At 35.4% G+C, this 27296-nt stretch overlaps 1 protein-coding gene across 4 annotated transcripts in view; it reads left to right on the plus strand.

Annotated features, from left to right (window-relative positions):
• The window catches only part of LOC129257451 (lysine-specific demethylase 5A-like), a 58716-nt gene that overhangs the window by 5848 nt on the left and 25572 nt on the right, over nt 1–27296 (plus strand). Inside the window, exons 2-18 of one of the 4 annotated variants that reach the window (XM_064096816.1) lie at nt 1192–1269; nt 4118–4177; nt 4653–4715; nt 11563–11631; nt 12324–12434; nt 13033–13158; nt 13712–13826; nt 16412–16596; nt 17092–17250; nt 19595–19714; nt 20987–21142; nt 21756–21937; nt 23519–23681; nt 24138–24257; nt 25371–25565; nt 26155–26336; nt 27133–27257. In XM_064096816.1, coding sequence (XP_063952886.1) covers nt 1192–1269; nt 4118–4177; nt 4653–4715; nt 11563–11631; nt 12324–12434; nt 13033–13158; nt 13712–13826; nt 16412–16596; nt 17092–17250; nt 19595–19714; nt 20987–21142; nt 21756–21937; nt 23519–23681; nt 24138–24257; nt 25371–25565; nt 26155–26336; nt 27133–27257 — 2209 coding nt within the window. Of the gene's footprint in view, nt 1–1191; nt 1270–4117; nt 4178–4652; nt 4716–11562; nt 11632–12323; nt 12435–13032; nt 13159–13684; nt 13869–16411; nt 16597–17091; nt 17251–19594; nt 19715–20986; nt 21143–21755; nt 21938–23518; nt 23682–24137; nt 24258–25370; nt 25566–26154; nt 26337–27132; nt 27258–27296 lie in introns of all 4 variants that reach the window. The other 3 variants (XM_064096814.1, XM_064096813.1, XM_064096815.1) reach the window with 3 other exon arrangements.

Genomic DNA, 27296 nt, shown 5'->3' on the forward strand with positions numbered 1-27296 from the left:
TCGCCTAGAAAAAAAATGTATTAAATGTACAAAGGTAAATTATTATTTAAATATTATTTCTAGATCTATTAATTATTTTTGTTTACTTGTACGTGGGTCAAAATTTTTGCTCGCTCAGTTCGCTCACTCCTTTTATAAATTTTGCCCTGTGTGCCATGTTTGCCGCCTAAGCATTGTTAGCTCATTGTTCTTTTTGAAATGCCTTGGCCTTGGGTATTAAAGCCTTGGCCTTGGAGGTTTGAGCCTTGACTACAACACTGCATTGCAAAGCAAAAGAAAGCCTATTTTGAAGCGGATACCTGGAGCAATTCTTGGGCAAAATACTCAACTGGTCAGCAGTGAAAATGCATAAAGCTTACATTTCTGTGTTAAGTAGTTTGTAAGCTTTCGATCGGTATATGATTTCACAGTTCCACTTTTTGTCCAATCTGGACCTTCAAACAACTGCTATTAAAGTGCTAAGAATATGTCTATAAGATTTTGTATACCCAGTAAAATCGATTAAAAAACATCAATGAATTTCAACGCAAGATTAGCATGTCAAACCTTCTCAGTTTCACGTCCAAAATCACTGATGTCTATCTTGTGACATATCACAAAAAGGGGGCAGCACATTGCCGCAGAGAGCAGCAGCCAGCCGGAAATTTTGTAATCTTAAACATTCTATTCATGTCCCTTTCTATTGTGCCCACTGCAGCAAAAGCCACAGTCTTTCTCTAAAGATGTCATGCAATTTGGCTTTTGGGGGTGCAGTTACATGTAGGGGAAGGCGGGGTAAGTTGAGCATAGGGGCAAGTTGAGCCACCACACCCAGGCCAATAGTGAATGAGTCAGACATTATGGTGGTGTCATGTATTGATGACCCATTACATAACCCTTAATCCCACCACATTGTTTTCAACTTTGATACAAAAAGTCCCCTTTTTAGAGGGAAAAATACAAATTTCAGCCATAAAAGCCCGTTCCGAGGACCCTCCTTTTTACAATAAGCCCCCCGTTTTTTGTCTCGCCCGCGGCACATACATGTACCTTCTACTTTTTTGGTCGAGTACCCCCCGGTGGTGTTGGAGTTTAGATTAGACAACCTAGTATTCATGTTCTCAACTTCAATACCATACTACTTGAAATCACCCATTGTATTTGTTTTGTTCCATGAATTAATTTGATTTATGTCTTTTATTTTTAAAACAGGATTGGCAACCTCCATTTGCTGTTGATGTTGAAAATTTCAAATTCACTCCAAGGATACAAAGACTGAATGAACTTGAGGTAAATACGCACCCTTTTAAAAACATTGTTTAAAGCCTCTGCAGCTTTCTCCCTTTATTAAAAAGCTTGAAATTGTGATATTTAGCCATTTAGGCAGATAGTATGTAGTTTTCAAAAATTCCTTCCAAAGAAGGTCAAACCAAAGCCTTTTGTAAACCAGCTCATGACAGTATTTGGTGCCTAAAAAGGGGTACTCGAGGCTGAAACAAAAAAGGATTTGAATTGATTAAGAAAAATAAGACAAACAAAATGTTCACTGAAAATTTGATCAAAATCGGACAAGGAATAACAAAGAACTTTATGGCATTTTAAAGATATGCATTATTCCGGTAAAACAGTTCTTGGCATGTCTTTATGAATATTCAATGAGCAAACTGATGATGTCATAGCCCCACTCGTTCTTTTATTATATTAAATTAGGTTTATTCAATTTTTTTCCTTCAAGAACCAAAAATATTGAAATAACAACTGATTGAGTGCATTAGATTGCTGCAACTTATTTCATAATACATGTACATGTACATGTACAAGGGAGACATATATCAATAATCATTCACAATTGTATGAAAAAAATAAACAATAATGATTCATGTAATATAAGAAAAAGGAAAGTGGGGATGTGATGTCATCAGTCCATCTAATGAATATTCATGACGTGCATATAACTGTTTTCAAAATATATTGCTAAATTTAGAATTCAATAACTTCGCTATTTGTTATCAGATTTTGATGAAATTTTCATCATTTGCTCTGTGAATTTTACTCTATTTATTTAGATGTAAATATTTTCAGCCCAGAGCATCCCTTTAATAATGAGCATTTATTCTTTGATGGTAACAACAATATAATTTTTTTATTGATAAATTTATTTGTAATCATGATTCTTATTATAATATTCATCATTTTTTTTACAAGGGAATTAACATCCCTAAAACTTTTAAAGCAACTAAATTGTAATGAGAGATCCAATAGAGGGATTAAAACTTTTCACCAAATTTGGTTGAAATTCTTGAGTAATCTGGAAATTAAAATGTATCATCATTGATTCAAGATTGGAATTAATGCATCATGAATTCTTCTTTTTAGGATTTGTTAATATCTGCGACACATGTTTTTTAAAATATATTTTTTTAAATCTACATGTACTTGTAAATAAATGCATGGATATTTCATATAGAGAAGAAAGTAAAGAGGGAAAGAAGACTGCGTACTGTAGTAAAGATTTTCAATGAGGTGTTTTGCCAACATGATTGATTCCTTGGAAATTCCTTCAAAACATGTTTGACCTTTTAATTATGATATGAAACAAAGTAGCTTGTAAATGTGAACATGTATGTTTACATGTCTAGCACACAAGTTAATGTGAAAGACTGGAGTTGTGTGTACTACGTGCCATTGAACACCTTCTCAAAGTCCAAAGTTCAGTTTCATTGTTGGTCAATCTTACGCCACCTTGATCTTCTGATGCACATTTTAAAAGTGTACACTACAAGTAGTCTAACAAGACTAAAGGGCAATATTCATACACGTGCAATGCTTGAGTATCATGCTATTCATTGATTGTTTGTAAACAAGTTTTATTGGTAATATAGGGGTGTATTATTTTTTATCATTAAATAACAGACTTTGCAAAATTCATATTCCAGTTGTACATTCCAGGTTTAGGCTTGATGCTTCAAAAAATAGTTAGCCTAGAAAACTTCCAGCGTACCGTACATGTAATTTAGTTGTCAAATATCGAAATCTTAACCAAGGTTAAGTTTTTGAAATGTCATCATAACTTAGAAAGTATATGGACCTAGTTAATGAAACTTGGACATAAATGTAATCAAGACTTACTGAACATCCTGCCTGAGTTTCAGGCAACATGACAAAGGTCAGAGGTCACTTAGGGTCAGTGATCTTTGGCCATGTTTGGGGTATTTGTGGAATTGTCAATGTCACAACTTTGAAATTTTGTGGATCTAGTTCATTAAACTTGGACATAAGAGCAACCATGTATCCCTGAATATCATGTGCACACTTCAGGTCACATGACCAAGGTCATTTAAGGTCATTAAGAAATGGCTGGTTAGGGGTACATGTATTTGTTGGATTGGCATTTGGCATCATAACTTAGAAAGCATGGATCTTGATCATGAAACATACATAGACATACAGTAAGGGTAATTATGAATGGTTGTTTTGCACACATTTTAGGTCACAAGATCATGGTCAAAGGCCATTTTGGGTCAATTAACATATGAATGTTTTCTTTTGTCAATAATTATTCAATAGCTGTTTCCAAAGTCAGCTCTGCTGCTATATCAATATATCAAAACGCTTAATGCAGGCAAGACTGCCAGAGGCTTTCCACTTGTTAAATGTTTGAGCTGCTGGAAATCCTTGCATCTGATTGGCTTAGAGCAAAAAAAGTCAGTGAAGATCACTCAAAAACTCTTCATGAATTGCTCCCTAGAAGGTCGTTGTTTTCTTCTAAAACAACTAAAAATATTGAAAAGGTTATCATGAGAAGCATTTTCCTTTTTTTTTTTTTTTAAAGCAAACACCAACAACAAAAAATGGGTTATCACTCCAATCACACCCCCTCCCCTTTGATGCAAGGGATGGAAACCCATTTTTAAAAATACATTTTTCTGTTGTCTTTCTTCAAAATTTTCATATCCCCACCCCAAACCCCTGGATCTGCCACTGTACTCAACTACTCATACATCAATACAATATTATACATGTATTTTTATGAGAATTGAATGAATGTCTTTCGAGACTGTACTTTAAAAAGTATTCATACACATTTCATGTTCATGTTCATGTAGTAAAGTATAATACGAAATGTTTTATTTTTCAGGCTAAGACAAGAATAAAGCTGAACTTCTTGGACAGTATCGCCAAGTTTTGGGAACTGCAGGTAATTTTTTTTTCAATAATACAGTTTGAATTTCATTTTTAATGTATCAAGGGAGTTTTCTTGCTTTTAAACATTTTCATATTTACCTATGAATTTCCTAGTTTAAATTTGAAAGTCCACTTAAGATATACATTGCATCCCACAAAAAGAAATGAAAACAGATCTTTATATATATACATATCACAATCATGAAATAAATGTATTTGATATTTATAATCTCCTCTTTGATTCGACGCCAAATTGAATCGTTCTTGTGTAGTGGATTACAAACTAATACTGAAGTGTAGATACCCTAAATGATTTTGCACTAAAAAATCACTTGTGAATCTGAATCTACCCTCATTTGGAGGCTAGTTAGAGAAACTGAACAAAATACCTGTATACGCTAACAAGCCATCCCCTATTAGAAATAAAAAAACAAGAATTGTAATTTCCCATGTTGTCGTGCATTTAGATTTTTTTTTTTCATTTACAGGGTTGCAGACTAAAGATACCGAATGTATGTGGCAAATGCTTGGACTTGTACAATCTAAGCAAGGTAAGTTCCTTTTTTAACTCTTTTGTGTACACAGAACCAAAGGAAAGTACGTATCTGCCATGAGCAAAATTTAAAAAAGGGGCTTTGAAAAAGGCTAATTATTAATGGGACAGTCTGGGCGTTGTGGCGTGCGCCTGTAATCCAAGCTGTGGGGAAGTTACAAATTGATGCACAGGTTCGAGCCCTGGTCACGTCTTTCGGATGGTGACGTTAAAGGTCGGTCCCAGACGTAAATAATCATATCTGATTGATACACGTCTGACACAACTCAAATACACACACGCACACACACACAGTCCTTGTACATGTAGGTACTCTAACACAAAAAACAAACAAAGAAACAAACAAAGAAAGAAAGAAAGAAATTGAAAAGAAAAAGAAGAGAAAAGAAAAGAAAAAAAGAAAGAAATTGAATTTCACTTTATATATGGGTCATTCCACGGGGTTGGGGCAACAGCACTTTTTTGTGTTCCCTATGAATTGTTGGCTTTATCCTGAAAATGTGTTTGGCGTTTGGATGTTGCAATGTGGTTTTGTTGGAAGGCAGTTATGTAAGCAATTACTTGATGCAGAAATAAAAATGTTGAACCTCAATTTTTTTTTATGGTGAGACTTTAAATGATGATGTCCAGACTCTTTTTTGGGGTACCAAGTGTGACATCCAAAATGGTCATTTTCAGTTGAAGATATCTAATCAAAAGATAAACTTAGTCAAATTCAAATGGCCATGATTGATAAAGCAACATTTGTTTAATAACAAAACAGTAATGGGATAGCAAATGAAAAGAGGCTTCATATCATAAATCATTCCTACAACATCGCATACCACCGTTACATGCGATGTCCGCGTTTATTTTTTCTGTAACGGCGGTAAAGTGGTAAATAACTAAAAGTCAGAAATCATTCTTTCCAAAGTTATGTGTCAGAAATAAAGGGCAGGCAGTAAGCAACTTTTCATCAAAAGATTAGCTTTGAAAACCAATGTTAATGTCGTGTAAATTAATCGAGGGTCGCCGATGTTTTGGGCGATGTCCGGGCCAAATTTGTAACGGTGGATCACATTTCATCGCGTATGTAAAAAGGAGAGACCGGAGAAGAGACCGTCGTTGTATCAGACGGACGGGATGTTAGCCGAAATCCACGTGCACATGAACGGCTATGATATCGGGTGTTTTGCAGCGTTGCAATTGGGAATCTTCCCGCAATGTCCGTGTAACGGTGGATTGGATCTCCACGATGTTTTCCCTTTCAAAACGACGTAAGTACAGAGATTTATCCCGATACTCGTATTTTTAAATCAGTTAAACCTTATCTTAAAAATGTGAAACTATATTATCATGCAGAAAGTGTTTTTAAGTTTGAAAAATCTCGCTAATTTTCCATAATCTTTTACTACAGTCCCACATGTATCTTTTCGTGTAAGTGAAATATGTGATTGAGACATTGCCGTGTTTGTTCCAGATTTGCTAAACGGCCCCAAAGAAATAATGTTTTTATTACTGTGATTCCGTGCAAACATGTTTTGAATGTTAGCTGACATGATTCAATCGCAATTTAGTTGATATTTTTAAACACCGAAATATGTTATTTCAATAGGCCAATGGATACTCAAAACTGCTCTATCACCGATGATCATGCTGACATCTCAGATTTGGTACAAAATCTCGCCTTGTTTAAATTGGCTCCTACTGATTTTACGTAATATGGGTATCAAAGACCTGATGATCAAATTTGAATTTCCCCCAAAAAATGAAAGTTTAGAACCAGTGGCAGCGCCACGGGGGAGGCAGGCCCTCCACCCCCCCCCCCCCAATTTTTTTTTTTGCTTGTCAGCTGATCCCAATCCGAAAGAAGGGGGGGGGGCAAAATAATTTGTCTGTTACTACCCCCTACACATAGTACATGTGCTTTGTGTATGATGAAGCATGGCCATAATCCAATTACTAGTAATTCTTGGCTGTAGGCCTAACCTTCCCAAAACTTTTCATCTTGTTGAATGTTATACTTTTCAGCACATTCTTTTTTTCTCTCAATATTTTTTCAATATTTTGTATTTTGATTTCTATATATTCAATTGTAAGGAGAGGGGGGGGGGTTCGTTTTATCAGAAAGCAAAAGCCTGTGTGATTGTTTTCAATGTGATTTTTTTTAATTGCAATATAATGAGATTTTTAAAACATGTACAAGTGAACAAAAGAAAATGTGACACAATCAAGTTTGTTTCACAAGAGTTTATTTGCTGTATCAGAAGGTAAATTGCAGATTTGAATTCCATTAATTCATTTAATTCTAATAAAACATACATATATTATGTAATTGCTTGAACAATTAAACTTCAGCGATGAAAATTAAATAGGATGGTCATAAAAAACTAAATGGAATTGTCTAGATAACCACCCTTGATTAGAATGTAGAATAAAATTAGATTAATTTAATCCATTGAGAAATGAAATTGAAGTACAGATAATTTATGAAAAGGTAATGGGCAAGTAATTGTATTGTGAAAACAAAGTAGAACACAACAACACAAATACAAAAACCTTCTATAAAACGTAACTTTATATTTAATTTATGAACTATGAAATGATGAATTCTATTTGCTATGAAAAAATACAAAGTGAAGGTTCCTGTGTATTTTGCAAGAACAGATCAGATTCATTGTCCCTAGTAATCCAACCCTTAAATGAGAAAATGTCAAGACATAAGTAAATGATTTGATATACATGTAATATAAAAAATATTTGCTTATTGCTTAAAAAATATAGTCAAACTTCCAAATACTATTTTTCTCAACTACAGGTAGCCTCTGTTCAAGGTAAAAATGTATATCTTCAGTACATGAAGTGTCAATCTGGTGACCTGTACTCATGGCCTGATGGCGAGGCACAATTCTACCTCCATCCACTTTGTGACATTGAAAGAATCCTCTTCCAAACTGAAATTTCTTATTGGGTCACCAGTCTTCTTGAAGTTCATAAACTTGTAACCTGAATGTAGAGAGAAATATTGCATGTTAATTTTAATAGTCAGGTTTAGTGTACAGTGTAATACATTTTTTTGCATTTGCCAGTAAGAAGTTTACCAAAGAGTTCTTGCAGTTTTATTTTTGAACATTAGAATAGCTTAGTACATTTTACTTTCTCGCTTACAACTCTGTTAAAAAAACAGAAGATATAAAGGTGGTGAGTTTTTTAAATTAAATTTGTCCACTAAGTACTTTACAATTGTTCTTTTCGCGTGTTGGAACTTAATGTTTTATCTAATGTATGTAAGTTCCAGTGATGACATGATTATATTTTAATTAATGTCACTTCTACACTACCATTTTGAGGACATGATGTCCATGTAACTGAGGTAAAAAAAATTAGAGTTAACAAATTGAACAAGTTTATATGTGTAAGGTATAAATGCGTTGTCCATGTCTTCCATGTCAACTTTGTCTTGTTTTGTCTTGAAAAACCATAGCTTAGAAGAACTAAACTAGTACCTTTTCCCTACATATTTTTCACCTGAATATTGTATGAAAGGTATCAAAAAATTTTATAATTGTGTATGAATAAAAAAAACATTTTACCTGTTCATTGATATGAATTACAGAAGCTTGCTTGAAGATGTTGTATTTCTACACTTGAGTAAGATGAGTTAACTTGCATTTAGTGTGTTGATACTAGAAAAATATGTAAAATATTCAAGTAATGCTATTCAATATGACCATTACAAGGACATGATGTCCGTGTAACAGAGGTATCTACATTTGAAAGTAATATCTTGAAGGAGATATTTCAAAGTAATAAAAGATTTGGAGATCGTAAGATAGCACTGTTTCGTTTTTTCCCCTTTAGACAGAAACATAAATGTTTCCAGAGACAGACGGAAGTGGAACCTTGAGGATTAGTATGATTTTAAATATAATGTCAATAATTTTGTACATTTTTCCTTGTTTAAACTCTAATTTAAAGTGCTTTTACTTGCAAAGAATTTGACATGCAAAATGTTTTTCTTCTAGTATAATCAATTGAACTTGTGCAAATATTCTAAGGCAGAAAGGGTAATTTGGTATATAATGACCACTAATGGATCTTAACTTACAATGCTTCAAATTATACCTCTGTTACAGAGACATGATGTCCATGTAACGGTGGTAACACCAAACAAAAATAGAAGGTTAGGCCAGAGAGTAGTTGAGTTTTTCCAAAGAGAATATTCCATTCTGTTGAGGCATGACTTCTCTCAACTATTTAGTTCTACATGCCATCATAAATTGAATTTTCTTGACTGGTGAGAAAAAAGAACGACACATAATTTGTCAATAATTTTGTACATTTTTCTTTGTTTAAACTCTAATTTAAATTTCTTTTATTTGCAAAGAATTTGACATGCAAAATGTTTTTTTCTAATATAATCAATTGATCTTGTGGAAATAATTTAAGGCAAAAGTGTAATTTGGTATGTGATGACCATTAATGGACCTTAACTTACAATGCTTCAAATTATACCTCTGTTACAGAGACATGATGTCCATGTAACGGTGGTAACACCAAAAATAGAAGGTTAGGCCAGAAAGAGTAGTTGAGTTTTTCCAAAAAGAATATTCCATTCTGTTGAGGCATGACTTCTGTCAACTATTTAGTTCTACATGCCATCATAAATTGAATTTTCTTGACTGGTGAGAAAAAAGAACGACACAGAACATGGCACTGGTATACACACAGAGCATCAAGTTCCATTTATTGATGCTAAATCTTTCAAAATATATATGCCATGTTGGAAAATGTGGAATAAAGTGACTAAAAATGTTGTTAGCAAAATATTCATTACGAGGGATTGAGATCAACCCTTTTATTTTGACAGTGGGAGAGTATAGTCTAAGTAAGAATGATAAATGATGTCCGTGTAACGGTGGTATTTTGTCAAATCTTGTTTCGCAATTTACTCAAATATGCAGGGTGGTATGAAATGCCTGTAAGTGGATTTAGTTGAAGAATTGTCCCATGAAACATATGAGAAAAAAAACTTTTCATTTATTACATTTCTATTTTTTGACCCTGATGTCACAATTTTTGCCCCAACCCCATGGAATGACCCATATATATACATTTTTTTTTCAAAGAAAACAAACGTAAATAATATTAAAATATTTATGATGGCGAAAATAGTCAGATTGACTGGTTGCCAAATAAAAAGAAGAACCCCCCTGTATTTTTTTTCTGTGGAATTTACCTATCACACATAATATACTGAGTTGTTCCCAAACTCCCACCCCCAGGCCATTTTATCATGTATTTTCTTTGTACATTTTATGGATTTTATTGAGTGCAGTTATGGTGCAATTTAAGTGCCATCTGTAGGAATCATTAGTGGCGAATAGGATATTTTTTAATACATGTATGTAAATGTACATGTATAAAGACCCTTACCCCTAAAAAAAATATAATGCATTAAAGTGTACTACATGTACATAGCCAAACTATAACATTTTGAAAGGGCATCTGTCCCATACCTCTGTATTCAGATGAGAAATATGCAGTTAGAGGGCATACATTATTATTTAGAAGTTTTGCTGTTGAGATGAAAATATGTTCATGTCGGTTGCATGATGATGCATTAAAGGTTGAATAAAGGTCACTCTCCTAAAGATCTTGATACCTCCTACTAGTACCCTATACATTGTAAGTGGTTTTCATTTAATCTATCAATTATGTTCTATGATCACATCAAAGTCTAGAAATATGCTTTATCACATTTAACAATTCATAATAATTCTTTCATGACAATTTATAACTAGTTGAAAACAAAAGCTACATGTATTTTTTCATATATTCGTAAAGAAATGCATACAGCCATACCTGTATATAGAAAAGTCCATGCATCAATTGTCCCCTTTATATTATTTTTTAATGTTGACATTTTTATGAGTTTTAATAGATAAGATTATCTTCAATAATTTTACAAACTTCATGTACTGTGTTGTCGTCTGCCATTATGTCCAGCAACTATTGGGTCAAAGTTTCAGGGTATTACCCCACTGCTAGTAAAAATGAAGTATGGTGGGTTTTATGACCCAAGTTTCTGTGAAGATGCATCCTTCTGTATACATCAACAAGGAAATAAATAGTTACTTTGACATTTGTATGCCTTTTTTGTTGAATCTTTTAATACATTCTAGTGCATTTCATGGGAGGATATTCATTTACTAGAGAGCTAGTACTATTGTTTTGATGCAAAATTATGAAAATGTATTCTTGAATATCCAGGTTTTTTTTTTTTTTTAATTAAAATCCACATGAAATATGAAAGTAGTGCTTGTACATATAACTCTACGTAAAAAAAAAACTTGATCAATTTTGAAACTGCACCTGTTTATGTCTGAATGATAATGAAAAATCATACATTAAGCTCATTGTGCTTATATTATAAAATCAATCTCCAAGTGCTTTTTCAGAAAAAAGTACAAATTTTTACAATTACATAAAACATCTATAACATAAAGTGCACAATACAAACTGTTAATTAAAAGTTTATTTTAAGTTGAAGAGATGACATTTCAGCACTTTCTTGAAGGATTCAATTGGTACTAGGTTCTTGTGGGCAGTGATATTTTATTCCAAAGTGTAGTTGCAGTGAAGGCATACTACCTAAAACCATAGTGCTTCTTATGTACAAATGGGGTCCAAAGGGTTTGGTGACTTTATGAACGAAGGATGCATCGAGGATGATACAACTATGTAATAATTATGCTCTTTACATGTACCCAAAGTATTGCGTCTACTACAGCTACATGCAGATCTGCCACTGTTTCGTGCTTTACTTTATAGTAATGAATCTTTGTTTTCTTTGGTCTTTGCAGATTGTTCAAGATGAGGGTGGATTTGAGTTTGTTTGCAGAGAAAGGAGGTGGAGCAGGGTTGCAAACAGAGTAAGCACAATTTGAAAACCTACAAAATTAAAAAGAAGAAGAAAAAGAAATGTTTAATCATATTATCTTATCTTACTGTATGCATTTTCATGTCAGTTGACATGAATACTTGTACATACTGTACTTAAAGTTGCTTGAAATACAACCATACATTTGTATAGTCTTGAGCTGGTTTACTTCATGAAAAAGTATTTTCCTTTAAAATATCAAGTAAATAATTACATGTACACTTTTAAATAAAATGATGATCTATTCTAAAGGTTTCCATGGCAAAGAATGAATTAGTTTGGAAGCCTCATGTCATACCATTATTTTCTTGTAGACATAGGTTTTGTCCTGAAAAAGACAACCCAAACTCAACATTTTGACAACTACGTTCTTGCAGTCTTCTTGAGAATGGGTGATTTTTTTAAACATTCTTGTCAAAATGTTGAAACGTCACATTGTCAAAACCCAAACTCAACAATTTGATGAGTATGTTCTTGCCTTCCTCAGGAGAATGAGCAAATCTTTAAAATGTACTTTCACAATGTCGAGTTTAGAAGTCCTTTTCAAGATTAAAGTTATGCCCACAAACGAATACATGGTGTATTGTGAAACTTCCACACTGATTTGCTTTCATTAGTAACTATTTTAGACACAATTTTCTAGAAATCATGATTTAATGACGCCTTAATTGTCTTCTTTTACAGCTTCATTACCCTCCTGGTAAAGGTGTTGGAAGTCAACTGTTAAAGCATTATGAGAGAATTCTTTGGCCTTATGATGTCTTCCATTCTGGAGCATCCTTTGACCAACCAGTGGTAAGTTGTCACATCTTTCTTAAATTTTTTCTTTCTTTTAAAGGGAAATGAAGTCCTGGAAGCATGTGTGAAAACAGAAAAATCAAAGAATCAGATTTTTAACAACGATTTTTGACACATTTGACAAATATTAAGGGAGTTATGAGCATTTGAATAGAGATCCTCCCATTGGCAATGGAACCAAGATGTGTGATGTCATACATAGACACTGAAAACATACCCCAAAACATCTGTTTTTGCTTATTGTTATTAAAGGAAACAATATATTCATGATATGTCCTGTGAAACCTATTTTTACATGTTCTCTCATGAAAAGAATCCCTGACCTTATGGTTCACAGTCCAGAGACCTATCCACTGAGCCACAACACCTATTATTAATATATATATCATGTTTGTTTTTCCTTCGTTGTACTTATCATCAGCAATCACTCCCAGAGGGTAATGCCAATGACAAGGATTATGCACCTCATGGAATTCCATCTCGGCAGGGCTTTGAACCCTAACCTTGTGTTATGGTTCAGATTCTGGAAACCTATTCACCTAGCCGCAACAAATTATGAATTATGTTTTTTCCCCTTACTTGTATTTTCCATCAGCAACCACTCCCAGAGGGTGATGCCAAGGACAAGGATTATGTACCTCATGGGATCCCGTCTCGTCAAGCCATCAAACCACCTTCTACAGGGGGTTACAGTCGCAGAGTCAAGAGACAAGCACCAGAGGTATATACATCCACTCATTATTCATACCTAAACATACTCGGCTTGAGTCATAACATTTTTTCACTGGTGCCCCGTTGGTGATCTTACAGAATCCTGATGATACAAAGAAATTCAGTGTCATCAAAGACTTGAAAAATTCACCAAGTTAAGGAGTAAATTTTCCTATCTCTATTAACACTCTCATATAATATCTTATTTATAATCTTGAACAGTTTGTTGACTATATTGAATTGCTTGATGCAGGCAAAATTACAGGTCATTCCACTTTCTGTTTATTAAGTGCATGTGATAATGACAATGATGATAATAATAGTAATGATAATAATGAAAGTAATAATGACAATAATAATTATCATAATGTAATTAAAAAAGTGCTGAATCCACCTCTTGAGTTCTCAAGGCACATAGGGAGTTGAAAACTAAATAGATAAGATTTGAGTAGATTTTTTAGCAGATTTTTGATGGATATTGAGAACTGAGCACCTTTTCCAACATGTTAAACAATAAACTTCCGTGAACACTCTAGTGTTCCCTTCTGTCTCGTACCCCACAGGAGCCGCTGACAGTTGACATCAGCAACAACCCAGAGTTGAAGAAGCTTCAGCTGTTTGGTCCTGGACCTAAGTTTGCTGGTCTGGGCCTCGTTGCCCATCCAGGAGAGAAGAAAGGTAGTTTTGACGAAACCCCCATGATGATGAGCCCTGAAAGAAGTTAGTTTATTCAGTTATTACAAAGTGTTTATTTCACTTTTATTTTACTCCTTTCACACCCCCCTCTATTTACTGGTTGTGGTTTTTACTAAAATGTGAAGTAGAAGTAGAAGTAGAATTTTGTAAGAGCTTGTATATGGCTCATTGTAGAACTTGTGCACTGTTGTGTTTGTGTTGAGTATGAAAAGTACAGTTAAACCTGTCTATTAAGGCCACCTATTGGGAAACAGGAAAAATGGCCACTGTTGACAGGTTGCATTTATAGTTTTCTTTCATACATCTGTTTTCCAAACCAGTGATAATTTTGGTGGACTCTAAAGACACGCTTTCATTATAGGGAGGTGACCTTTATAGACCGTGTTTCCAACACGTTCCTTTTCAAATCAGAGATGATTTTGGTGGCCACCAAATAACAGGTTTTATGAAAAGACATGTGGCGACGATGACAGAATTGACTGTACTTCTTATAGTGGTAATAGAAGATCTAGCATTTGTAGAATACTTAGTAATTAATTTGGGCCACCCACGATAGCAAAAATGTTCAATGCCAATCCATATCAATATCATCATCACCAGATTTTACGTGAAAAATTGAATTAATGTGAAATATCAGAATAGTAGTTGACCATGAAAGGCGATTGCATGAAAGCAAACCACAAAAAGGGACCATCAGCTATTTGTAATGGATTCCAGATGATCTAGCCTGCTACCGTTTGTAGTGGATCGTGGGAATTTAAAAAGTTGCAGTGTTTGTTGTTTTATTTAATTCAAAACTGAGTCATCAGCCATTGATATATATACAAATAATTATGAATTTGTATTTGTTGTGACAGTGTCTGTTGTGATTGTATTTTGGTGGCAATGATGGCAGCCATTGTGGTGGATTACATGTAGACACTGGTGGTTGTGTACATGTTCATGCAGTGATTCCATTGTTACTCATTGATTTATATATACACATGGTTAGCTCTACAGATAAACATAACATATATCATATGTCATCTTAATTGATATCAATCATATGAATTTAAGAAAATTTAAGAAAAACATTTTTTATTACGGAATTGCATGTTGTCATTTATGGGTTCTGAATCTCGTATTTCAATCAGAGGGTTAGTGGTCCAAATCCCAGCCTTTGCCTATTTTCCTTCACCAAGAAATGTATTCATGTGCTGCACTCGACCTTAGTGAGGTGATTGGATACTCGTCAGCTGAGAAGTGGTGATTTATCATCGGCACCTTGAGCTAAAGCTGGGGCAATTATAGTTGAACTTTCCTACTCTATTAGATTTAATATTTTTGTCTCACCTGCATAGCAGAGTGAGACTATAGGCGCCACTTTTCCGACGGCGGCGGCGTCAACACCAAATCTTAACCTAAGGTTAAGTTTTTTAAATGACAGCATAACTTAGAAAGTATATGGACCTAGTTCATGAAACTTGGCCATAGGGTTAATCAAGTATTACTAAACATTCTGCCTGAGTTTCAGGTCACATGACCAAGGTCAAAGGTCATTTAGGGTCAATGAACTTTGGCCAAATTGGGGGTATTTGTTGAATTACCTTCATAACTTTGAAATTTTATTGGTCTAGCTCATAAAACTTGGAAATAAGAGTAATCAGGTATCACTGAACATCCTGTGCGCATTTCAGGTCACATGACCAACGTCAAAGGTCAATGAACTTTGGCCATGTGGGGGATATCTGTTGAATTACCATCATAACTTTGAATGTTTATGGATCTGATTCATGAAACTTGGCCATAAGAGTAATCAAGTATCTTTGTACATCCCGTCCGAGTTTCAGGTCACAAGACCAAGGTCAAAGGTCATTTAAGGTCAATGAACTTTGGCCAAGTTGGGGTATTTGTTGAATTACCGTCATATCTCTGTAAGTGTATTGGTCTAGTTCATAAAACGTGGACTTAAGAGTAACCAAGTATCACTGAACATCTTGTGCGAGTTTCAGGTCACATGACCAAGGTCAAAGGTCAATGGACTTAGGCCATGTTGGGGGTATTTGTTGAATTACCATCATAACTCTGTAAGTGTATTGGTCTAGTTCATAAAACTTGGACATAAGAATCATCAAGTATCACATGCGAGTTTCAGGTCACATGACCAAAGTCAAAGGTCATTAAAGGTCATTGAACTTTGACCATTTTAGAGGTAATTATTGTATTGCTGTCATAACTTTCAAAGTTTATAGATATAGTGTATAAAATGTGGATATAGGGGTAATCAAGTATCCCTTACAAGTTTTAGGTCACATGATCAAGGTCAAATGTCAATGAATGTAGTATTATATCATTATATGAATAGTGTTTTTTGTGAATAATTATTTTATAGTAGTTTTCAAAGTCAGCACTGCTGCTACATGTATATTGAATCACGTGATGCAGGTGTGACAGCCAGAGGCATTCCACTTGTTTATTATTATTATTGTTTTTGTTGTTGCTTTTATTGTTATTATTATTATCACCATTACTGTCACTATAGTTATTATTATTATCATCATAATATTACTCTCCATGTTTACCTCCAGATGGATTAGATGGATCGTGGGCTAAGCTAGACCGTCAGTCTAGCACAACTGAGCAAGATGTTAAAGAAACCAAGGGAACCCCCAAGAAGGCCAGCAAGTCCTCTCCAAGGAAGGCTGCCCAGGATGCAGCTGCTGCTGCTTCGTCTATGCAGATGAGAGCTCGAGCTGGCAATGTAACGAGTCTGGTAAGTAATATTGATGGTGAATTATTAATGATGACAATTCAATAAGGAGCTCTTTTTCATCCACCAGATGTCAAAACCCAGGCAGCATTACATACTCAGGAGTAGGCTCAAGTCAACACAGGTTTGCTCAACCATGTTTTGAGCGGTTCAATTCGGTAACAGGTTCACTTATCTGCTGCTCCCCCCCCCCCCCCTGAATTTATTTTCAATTATTTTATCCATTCTAAAATTCTTTTTTTTTCTTTTGACTTTTTTATACAAGAAAAAAAACAAATAAAGATGCATGACATTTGCTCTTCAATATGGTAAAATAATCAAGGACTTTACTAGATTATAATGCTAGATTCAAGCGACCTTTTGTTAGACCCATCATAAAAATATGGTACATGATACTGTTTTTTATGAAATTATTTTCAATTACAACCTTAGTCTTTGTGAAATGCCCCTGATTGATTGCCGTTTTCTCTCCCTCTTCTCTCCCATGATGTTTGATAGATTGAGACATACATGTGCCATGTATGTGGGCGTGGTGATGTAGAGGACTGCCTCCTGCTGTGCGATGGATGTGATGATAGCTTCCATACATTCTGTCTTATCCCTCCCCTACCAGAGGTTCCCAAAGGCGACTGGAGGTGCCCTTCCTGTGTTGCTAAGGTAAACAGAAATGGATTTTTTCAGCTGATGTAGATTTAGAATTACATGAAGGAATACCTATGTTGTTAGACACATGGTTAGATCAGGGGAGCATTTCATGAAATAAACAGCCTGTATTCTCTTATAAGCTGCTGATATCCTTGCATCTGATTGGCTTAGAACAAATAAGTTGGTTGTGGATCACCGACAAGATGCTACATGAAACACTCCCCAGTTTCCACCATGTTGCTCTTTCATGTATTTATATCATTTCATTTGAAGCTTTATGTGGTCAAGGTATAGTTATAACCCAAGTTGTCAGTTTATTATGTAACTTAAAGCCAATACAGTCCGACCTCTCTTATCCGGCCTCCCCTTATCCGGATCTCTTTATTATCCGGACGCACACTTGCCGAGATTTTTAAAAATTTTTATTTTTAATTCAATCTAGTACGTGAGGAAATGAGATTTCAATCTAAACTCAAACCTATACGCAAACTCACTTTGATTACATATATTTTCCAATATAGTCTACCTACAACAACATTATTTTTCATGAAAATATCTCACCCAAATCACCGAAAGAACTTTGGCAGGATAATTTTCCAGTAAATCAGGGCGCAGCGCAAACATTTCATCACGTTCTCTTTTTGTTTCCCGGGAAAAACAACACATGTCTCGCTAGCTAACGCTAGGCCTCAATACGGACAGCGCCATCTATCATGTTTGAGCCTACAGTCAGGGTAACAATGGCTGACATTGTGAAGCTGCGATACCCGCCACGATGATCTAATTGTAAAACTTAGTTTCATCGAGTCATTCTCTTTCAAGGTATGCTCGATGTATACCTCAATCATTTTAGCAGGTAAATTATCCAATAGTTTTGGCCATCGATCGATTTCATTTCCGTAAAAATACCGCCTATCATTTGCACTGAAACTGCAGTGAATACTGTCTGTACGCCCACTACAATAGATAACGTGTAGCTACCGCCGTTGGCCTGGGGAGGCAGCTGGCAGCGCAGCTGCATGTATTTAATATTGGGTCTCCCAGATCCGGATAAATCCCTTATCTGGATTGGTGCTGGTCCCAATGTGTCCGGATAAGAGAGGTCGAACTGTATTGAATAATAACATGGCAAATGATGAGTCTATTTGATTTCAGCAAGAAATATTGTTTATGAATGATTAACATTTTCAGCATATCGTTATAGGCCTTATGCATTGATGACATCGCACTGCCATTTTAGGGTCTGAAGCTCTTGCCTTGCATGAGTTGGTAATCTGCAGCTGGCACATCTCTGACAACTCTGTTTACATGTATTCCTATATCCTCCGAGGGAGGGCGCTATGAAATTGTGACGTCATATGCATAAGGTCCATTGATTCATAGAGGTTAAAGGGATGGTCCGGGCTGAATGTATTTATAGCTTAATACATAGAGAAGAATTCACTGTGCAAAATGCCGAAAATTTCATCAAAATTGGATAACAATTAACAAAGTTATTGAATTTTAAAGTTTAGCAATATTTTGTGAAAACAGTCGTCATGAATATTCATTAGGTGGGCTGATGATGTCACATCCCCTCTTGTTCTTTTGTATTTCATTATATATGAAATTAGGTTTATTCAAATTTTTCCTCCAAGAACTAGAAAAATTGGATTGACAACTGATTTAGTGCATTAGATATTTATTGCTGCAACTTATTTCATTATAAGGGAGACATATTATTCACACAAGTATGAAATAATGAAAAAATATGATTTTATGTAATAACATATGAAAACAGAAAGTGGAGATGTGACATCAGCCCACCAAATGAATATTCATGATGACTATTTTCACAAAATATTGCTAAACTTTAAACTTCAATAACTTTTTTATTTGTTATCCGATTTTGATGAAATTTTCGGCATTTTGCTTAGTGAATTCTTCTCTATGTATTAAGATATAAATATTTTCAGCCCGGACCATCCCTTTAAGTGTCTTTAGAAGATACCTTCCAGATTCTTCTTATATTGAATACTAGCAATTATGTATTGAATATATGGTTTGAAAGAGAAAAATGTACCAAAAACTTGATACCATTCCCTGTGTTATAGGCTCTAGGTGGTGCCATTTATGTTAAGAGGCCATTTGATTTAAAAATGCAAATTGGAAACTTTTTGTGAAATATTACTTTAAATTATAAAGTTTGAATCATGTAATATCCATATTCATTTTTTATTCAACAATGAAAATGAATAGAAAACTAATAATTATTGCCAATTTGAGGAATGAAAGAAGATTAATCTTTTTATTGTGTGAAAGGTGTCTACCTCTATCAGTTAATGTATGCATATTTGCTTACCCTTTCTTTCAACAGGGTCTGAGTAAACCACAGGATCCATTTGGTTTTGAGACAGCTCGCAGGGAATACTCCCTGCAGACATTTGGTGAGAAGGCTGATCAGTTCAAGAAAGATTACTTCTCCATGCCCGTTCATGTAAGTTGTATTCCTTATAGTCACTAAGACGGTGTTGCAAGTAAATATTTGCAATTGATTGCAAATTTATATTTATATTTTATAATCATGTTGCAATTTTATAATTGATAAATCAGTTGTAGCGGTGACACAACATTTGCTTCGGCAACAATCGCTCCAAGCTTTACTTCGTCTAAGATATAGCAGGGTGCTACATAACTTTTTAAAAGCACTTGCCCAGTCGGGCAAGTAAAATTTTAAATAGTTGGAATATACTTGCCCGAAAAAATCCTTGAAATTCTATTACCTCTTCAAAGGATAGTTTTGCGGTAATTTCAACCATTTACCTTTTTCTCTCTTTTGAAATGAACCCTTCTACCTTGTTATTGCATTTCTTTTTCCAAAGTGATTTTATCTTGTCTGCCATGACCAAAATTAGGGTCAATATCATATCATATTGACCCTAATTTTGGTCATTCTACTGTGAGAATTTTGCTTGCCCAATTCGGGCAAGTAGGTTTGGTCTTTACTTAAAAAAACTTGCCCGACTCTAACTTTTACTTGCCCCGGGCAATCAGGCAAGTGCTTATGTAGCACCCTGGATATAGGGTTCGGGTTGCAATGGGGTTTCATTGTAAGTTTAGCATTAGGTTTAAGATAGGATATAGTGTTCAATTCAGGGTTGAAGTTTGTCATTCGATTAATGTGTGGAATTGGAGCGGAGCAATTTTCGCCAGAGCAAATGACATGGAACCACTGTAGCAAATCAGTTTTAATCTTTATTGCAAGAAGCAGATCAGAAATTGATTGCAAATCTTACAATCAATTGTAAGATATGATTAATTTGGAGACCCCGAATAAATTCTCCACTCAAGTGTAGTGATACTCAATAGGAGGGAATTCTCGAATGCTTCAGTGCTTGATCAAGGTGGTTATATTAATGTCAGGGTATTGGCATGTAGCACTTATAAGCAATGTATTTACCCTAATTTAACTGGGCTATTTCAGACCTGGGCCCCATTTCATAAAAGTTGCTATGATGCACGTCTTGCTGGAATGTCAACTCCCATGACAACAGTGACAATTCTGCATTTTGATTGGCTATTCCAATGAAAGTTGATATTCCATCCAGCAAGAGTTGCTATCATAGCAACTCTTTATCAAATGGGGCTCAGGATATACTGGGGGTCAATTTGACCCCTGCCCCCCCCCTTCAGATAGCGATTGTCGCGAAAATTTGCACAAATAAGGGTTGAGCACTATATAGATCTTGAATATTTATGTTTGATATAGATGGTTCCACCAGAGCAGATTGAGAAGGAATTCTGGAGACTGGTTCAGTCTGTTGAGGATGATGTATTGGTGGAGTACGGGGCCGATATCCATACTCTTGTCCAGGGCAGTGGCTTCCCCACCAAGAAGAGCAAGGTGGTCGCTGCTGAAGACCAGGTAAGTTCATATTGACTGATCCCAAACACTTGTAGAATAATAGTCAATTGAAATATTGCATAGTCAGGAATGTATTACCTGAAATAATTGAGTGCCTCCACCCTCCATAAATGGTCCAAGTATGCACATCAGAGTGACGATGACCTAATTATTGCGGGGGTATCAAGTCAAATCCCATAGAGGTCATTAAAATTTAGATATCTTGTTCCTTGTGATTACTAAAAAATCTGTTTGAACTGAAGGTTCAACTTCAAATTTGGATCATGTACATGTATGCATACAAGATTGCATACAATGATTGGAGTACATTTTAGGGGTCATGGGGTCAAAGGTCACAGCTTTCATTACATATATTTGAAGATATTTTGTTCCCAATAAATGAAGAACGATTTGAGAGATAAATTTCAAACTTGATTCATTTAAATGCATACTGCAGTAACGATGATCTGATTAGATATTTGGGTCACAACTTCTAACAACTTCACAGTTCATTATATACATGGAAATAACTTGTTCTGGCAATAATCACATTTCAGCTATGTTGTGCAGCAATGCACATTTCTAGTTTAATCTGCCATGTTTTTCTTAACCTCTTTCCTTTGTTTATCTTTAGGAGTACATTACATCGCCGTGGAATCTCAATAACTTACCCATTCAATCCGAGTCAGTGTTGTGTCATATCAATGCTGATATCTCTGGTATGAAGGTACCCTGGATATATGTTGGCATGTGCTTCTCATCTTTCTGCTGGCATAATGAGGATCATTGGAGTTATTCTATCAATTATCTCCATTGGTAAGCTCTTCTTCTTCTCTCCCTTCCTCCTCCTTCACTTCCTTCTTCTGCTTCTTCTTCCTCTACTTCTTTTCATCTTTATGCTAACATATAAGAGGTCATTCTATCAATATAGATGGTTATTCTATCAATTATCTCCATTTGTATGCTCCTAATACTAGATGTTAACTTTAATGCAGCGTGTATATCAAGTCTTCTTCTTCTCTCCTCTTCCTCCTCCCCCTTCTCCTTCCCCACCTCCTCCATTTTTCCCCTTCTTTTTCATCTCCTTTTCAATCATATTAAATTGTGTCTATGTTTGCATCTGCATATGGGAAATGTGATAACGAATGAGGTTTAGAGTCATAAGGTCAAAAGTCAAAGATGTCAGTCTTACTGCATAAACTATTAGAAAAGAGTGCAAGAGATTGCAAAGAATCTCTATTGGAGTAGATGGATAGTTTGCTAAACAAATGAAGACTAGTTATTTGTTTTATGCAAATCTATGTGATGATATACATAACATGTTTTATTTTAGGACGAATTAGTTGCATTTAATAAGTTTGGATATTCATTTCATGCATTGTCAAAGTTAAAAACGATTTTCTGAAAATTTTGAATGATGGCCCTTATTGGAGAAAAACATAACATACTGAATTCGCTTACTTAAAGGAGAATGAAACCCTTGAAACCAGCTGAATCCATATCAAAGAGAAAAATCAAAGAAACATATTGTTGAAAGTTTGAGGAAGATTGAATGAATAATAAGAAAGTTATGAGCATTTGAATATTGAGATCACTAATGCCATGTAGATCCTCCCATTGGCAATGCGACCAAGTTCTGTGATGTCACACACGTACAACTCCCTCATTACTTTAGTACTTATTTCACTTATATTCTCACTTTTATAGAGTCTATCACAAGGTTAGGTGTTCTCTTTATGAGAGGACAAGTACAGAGGTTTCACAACATTATATCATTGATGAATCGTTTGTCATATGATTAGAATGAGCAAAAAGAGATGTTTTGGGGTATATTTTCAGTGTCCAAAAGGGGAGAGTTGTTCATCTGTGACATCATAGATCTTGGTCGCATTGCCAATGGGAGGATCTCCATAGCATTAGTGATCTCGACATTCAAATGCTCATAACTCTTCTATTGCTAGTCCTATTTTACTCAAACTTTTGTTGATCTTATTCTTTGATTTTTTTGCTTTCACAAAAGCTAACTTGCTCCAAGAGTTTTATTCTCCTTAAATAAAATAGCGTGGCATTTAACATGAAAATTCTGTTCAAGAATTCTAATATTTGATTGGCTACTGGAACTTTGTGTTCTATGACAAAATTGGGGTAATCATTAATCTCTTGTTATGATGAAACAAATCTATTACTGCTAATGCCAGGGGTGTGAGAGTTCAGATTTTTATCTGATTTCAGATTTTTTTGTTTTGATTTTCAGCTTAATTTCAGCTTATTTTTGGCCTTCCTCTGTACAAAAAGTATGGGAGCTCTTTCTATTCCAGACTTTTTCAACTCTTCAGCTTTTTTCAGATCTTTTTATTTGTGACCACTCACACCCCTGTAATGCTTGATTTGTTTTAGGGGTGAGCCAAAGACCTGGTACGGGGTTCCGGGAAGTGCAGCAGATCTATTTGAGAAAGCAATGAGAAGTCAGGCCCCAGAGCTATTTGAAGCACAGCCTGACCTGCTTCATCAGTTAGTCACCATCATGTCGCCTACCATCCTCATGAACCATGGAGTCCCGGTAAGTACATTCCTCACTCTATTTCAAAGGAACTCCAAGATTTGGGGTTCCATTTTTTTTCTTAGATTGAAACCAGTAAGTAGCTCTGTCGTACTATTCAAAGAAATGACACTTCAGGAGGAAGACGTCTGGACACATTTATTGAAGCTCTCATTTTGTACAATAGGGAATTGTAAATGATAAAGGCATTCTGTGATATGCTTGAACTTGTTGTGATGGTAGTGCCTTGTGTGTCATTATTGTGCGCATACTATTGCCAACCATAAACTGCCGGTCTTTGCTTTTTGCTTTGATGTCACCATAAGTAAAAATTGTGTCCTGAAAATGTAGTTATCCAGGATGCCATTTCTCCCCACTACTGAACAATGTACATGTATTTGATATTTTAAGATACTTTGATCCTCATATGTATAGAAAGTTACTAATATGTATCTCCCACTTACGTCATATTTTTAGATTGTCAGAACCAATCAATGTGCTGGAGAATTTGTAGTGACATTCCCTAGAGCCTATCACGCAGGCTTCAACCAAGGTTACAACTTTGCAGAAGCTGTCAATTTCTGTCCGGCTGATTGGGTGAGCTTTGAGATTTTGGTTTTTCAAAGTTGGGTATAATTGAATGTACTATGTGTAGCCCTTGTGCTGAATGTGCTTTGCTGATAATAGCTTCGTTTGACACTATTTTCTCAAGTGGTTATGAGAAACTTGGAAATACACCAATCAACTGATTTCTTAATCTGGGTGTTGGTATTTTCATAGTATATGCAAATTATGAGCTTTCAACTATTCTTTCTCTCAAAAGTTTCTTGCAATTCAGCATCAAATCAAATAGTATGTAGACTGCTCAATACACATACATGTGCAATTAAAATAAAAGTGGTCCGTGATCAGGAGAAAAAAAATTATATGTTAATGAATATGAAATTACCTTGGGTTTTGATGAAAAGTATGGTATATTTTGTCAAGAGTTCGTGGCAGATGAAGTTTCTGCTGATATTCATTAAGATGTCAATGACCAAAATTGGGAGGCATTTTTTGGTACAGGTAGCTGAGCTAAAACATAGTATACAACTCCCAAGAATGTTCTGTAATCTGAATGGTCCAAATCGGATCACATGATATTCAGCGAATTGCACTATTGCATCCAAAATGCACTATCCTGCACTCTGACGTCATACCAAATGTAGTATCCTGCATTCTGACATCAGAGTGCAGGATAGTGCGAGGTCTGGAGTTATCTAGAATTTAGATCAAATATAGCATTCGGGGCAACTCAGTAACATGGGGGAGGGGGGGTGTATAAAAAAAAACAATGCATGCATTCTTGTGCATAGAGGACCTAAATAATGAACTCTGTGCTCGACTCGCCAAATGGATATATTGCACTCGGTACTGCGGACCTCGGTGCGGTATATCCATTGGCTCTTCTCGCACATCGTGCATTATTTGGCTCTGCATGCACGAGCTTACGTACATTATTTGCATACTAATGCATGGAAGTTTTAGCTTCTATGGAATAAAGGAATACTCTCCAGGGGTAAATTATCTACATAAATTGTGTGCTGGAATGACAGTTTGAATCTGACAACTGCTGTAAATTCTGTAAGTGCTTAGATACATACAATATATGTTATAAGTGCCCTATAGATAACCATATTATAATTAAAATTTATTTGCGATTGTATGCAGCTTCCGATGGGCAGGCAGTGCATCGACTACTACCGCTCCTTACAGCGAGTCTGTGTGTTCTCACACGAAGAGTTGGTATGTAAGATGGCAGCAGACCCTGAAAGCTTGGATCTCAGCATGGCTGCAGCGGTTTACAAAGAAATGCTGTACATCGTCAATGAAGAGAAGAGATGCAGGAAGGCTTTACTTGAGAGAGTGAGGAAATATACATTATATTTCATTTTTCATGTATTTATTTAAAAAACAAGGAAGCCCATTCAACAATATGTTGGTCTTCGATGGGCTCTGCCATAATGTACATCAATACATTACTTGACAAACATCATACGCAACACAGGTATAAACATAAATACAGGTAGAACAATCATGCCAAAGTGACAAGTAAACAGAAAGATGAATAACAATAAAGATATATTAAGTTAATCAAATAATGTAAAATCACTGGGACATAGAGTATTACAAGTAGCCCAGAAATTTACCTGAGGGCCCAGTTCATGTCCATGAACTGGTGTATAGTTTGAAAGAGACACTTTTTATTCCTCTGCTGATCATAAGTGGTTGCTGTAGGCATTGTGAATGTCTCAAGTAGTCCGTATATGACATTTTCATTCTCATAAACGTTTTATCTATAAAAAAAAAAGGTTGAAACCACTGTAATAACACAAAAAAAGTTTCTGATATACCCTGTAAATTGCAAATGACGAGTTCCTCTATGATGCTGAGATACTAGACTTATGTTCACCATAACAGGACGTTATCAAGTGGATGTTTGTTTTCATTGCAGGGTATTACCGAAGCAGAGCGGGAGGCCTTTGAGCTGCTCCCTGATGATGAGAGACAGTGTGAGAGCTGCAAGACCACATGTTTCCTATCAGCCATCACATGCCCATGCACTCCTAACAAACTAGTCTGTATTCATCATGTGGACAAACTGTGTGAATGCCAGTCATCAAAGCATTGTCTCAGGTAAATGAAGTCGGTGTTGTGACAGTAGTTGTGTTTAAAATGATGTGGTTTGCAGATGATGATGTTGTATTAATTGTTGTGTGGGTGATGAGGATGGTGCTGGTGGATGTTTATAGAAGTGGTGGTAATGATGACCTTTGTGGTTGTAGTTGGGATGGTGGGGACTGTAGAACTGGTGGTAGGGGTGACCTTTGTGGTTGCAGTTACAAGTGAAATCCTTTTTTACCCTTGGCTTGATGTGCCAGAAATTGCCTTACCTCGGCTAGGGATGCCAGCATTCAGCCTCCTGATCCTGTGCAATCAACGAAATGATAATGTCTAGTGCATGGTAATGCAGGATTCCAAGGCAGCTTATTAAATAGCTTTACTTGGCCAGATTCCCATGCTAGATTAAATCCAGTCACCTCGAACCATTGTCAAGCCTTCAGAGATTACCTCTGATTGTGGCCCAACACACTGATGTAGGTGGTACACCAAGTTTTCATCATTCCTCTTTAAACATGTCATATTTAAGTTAATAGTCAGCACTTATAAAGAGTGACTGTGGTATTCACGTTTCTGTGTCGATCAACAATTTGGATATTATCCTGGAATGATATTACTTTTACTTCTATCACATGTGACTTTATTTGAGCAAAATTGGAACAGAGTCAGCTAAAATATCTCGACATAAACACCCAGCCTTGTGTGTTGGTATCATACAAAAAGTCACTTTATATTGTGTTAAATATTATTTTGACTGTATAATGTGTATAACAAATATATTATTATGTACTTCGACAAAACTTTTATACAGATATCGATACACTCTTGATGAACTGCCAGCGATGTTGCATAATCTGAAAATTAGAGCAGAGTCCTTTGACAATTGGGCTAACAAAGTCCAGAATGCCCTCAAAGCATCTCAAGATTCTAAGCTGGGTAAGTCCAATATTTTTTTCTGATAAAGTCTTCTAAATC

Source organism: Lytechinus pictus, chromosome 3 (genome assembly GCF_037042905.1).
Source record: "Lytechinus pictus isolate F3 Inbred chromosome 3, Lp3.0, whole genome shotgun sequence".
Taxonomy (NCBI): Eukaryota; Metazoa; Echinodermata; class Echinoidea; order Temnopleuroida; family Toxopneustidae; genus Lytechinus; species Lytechinus pictus.